Source organism: Carlito syrichta, unplaced genomic scaffold, assembly GCF_000164805.1.
Source record: "Carlito syrichta isolate Samal-C Ts95f unplaced genomic scaffold, Tarsius_syrichta-2.0.1 Scaffold314761, whole genome shotgun sequence".
Classification (NCBI taxonomy): domain Eukaryota; kingdom Metazoa; phylum Chordata; class Mammalia; order Primates; family Tarsiidae; genus Carlito; species Carlito syrichta.
Window position 1 is genome coordinate 291862 of NW_007258857.1, and position 874 is coordinate 292735.

An 874-nucleotide genomic window follows, 5' to 3' on the forward strand; every position below is an offset into this window, starting at 1 on the left:
TGTAGTAAACTCTCAATAAATCTAAGTTGCTGTTATTGTTTCGTCAATATGTCAAAGAAAAGAGGATGTACCAAAAGAGCATTTTCAGAATAAAGTCAAAATACGTCACTAGCACTTTCAGGTCAATTGGGACTGAATTGGACCCCCCGCAAAAAGGTGGAGGGGATCAAATGACGTCGACCGCCTTAGCAACAGGCCCCCAAAGAAGGTGAATTTTCGTAGCCAATAAGACTCTGCACTGTGGAGGAAGTAGCCAATGGATGACGGAAAGAGGAAGTGGGAGGGCGCGCCAATTCTCCAGCCTGAGCCTCGGCCCAACAAAATGGCGGCGGCGGCGGCGTCGCTTTGTTTCCGCGGCTCCTGCGGCGGCGGCAGTGGTAGCGGCCTTTGAGGTGTGGGGAGGATCCAGCAGCAGCTACAGTGACGGCTGAGACTCTAGTGCATTTCTATCTTAACCAGGCGCCGGGTAGCGCAAAGCAGCGCCCAAGGGTTGCAGAAGCCGACAAGGCGTTCTAGCGAAAACATGACCGCTGAGCCCATGAGGTAAAACGCAACTCCGTCTCGTGGGCCCTAGCGGTCTGGGCCTAGGCACCTTCCGAGTCGTGTGTTGGGAAAGCTTTCGCTTGGTGGGTTAGGCCTGTGTGTTGATTAGCGGAACGAGGCATCGTTTTCTCTTTAGGTGAGAAGGGTTTCGGGGTGGCGTCGGAAGGCTTCAACCGGGAGTGGGAGTGGGGGTGGGGTGTGGTGGGGGGGGCGCGGCCGAGGGTATTGGGCGCATCTTTCAGTCTTCCCTTACTGGTGCATCTTGGTTGGCCTCCTGTGTTTATTCTTTGCTCCTGCGGGATTGAGACCTCGAAGTCGTAGGCGGTCTTTG

The 874-nt window shown here is 54.8% G+C and overlaps 1 protein-coding gene across 7 annotated transcripts in view; it reads left to right on the forward strand.

The window, feature by feature from the left end:
- Positions 1-255: 255 nt before the first annotated feature.
- Positions 256-874, forward strand: part of ATRX (ATRX, chromatin remodeler) — a 237710-nt gene continuing 237091 nt past the window's right edge. For 5 of the 7 annotated variants that reach the window (XM_008071841.1, XM_008071843.1, XM_008071842.2 and 2 more), the window contains exon 1: positions 256-543. In XM_008071841.1, the coding sequence (XP_008070032.1) occupies positions 524-543 (20 nt within the window). In that variant the 5' untranslated portion in view covers positions 256-523. Of the gene's footprint in view, positions 680-874 lie in introns of all 7 variants that reach the window. The other 2 variants (XM_008071845.2, XM_021719489.1) reach the window with 2 other exon arrangements.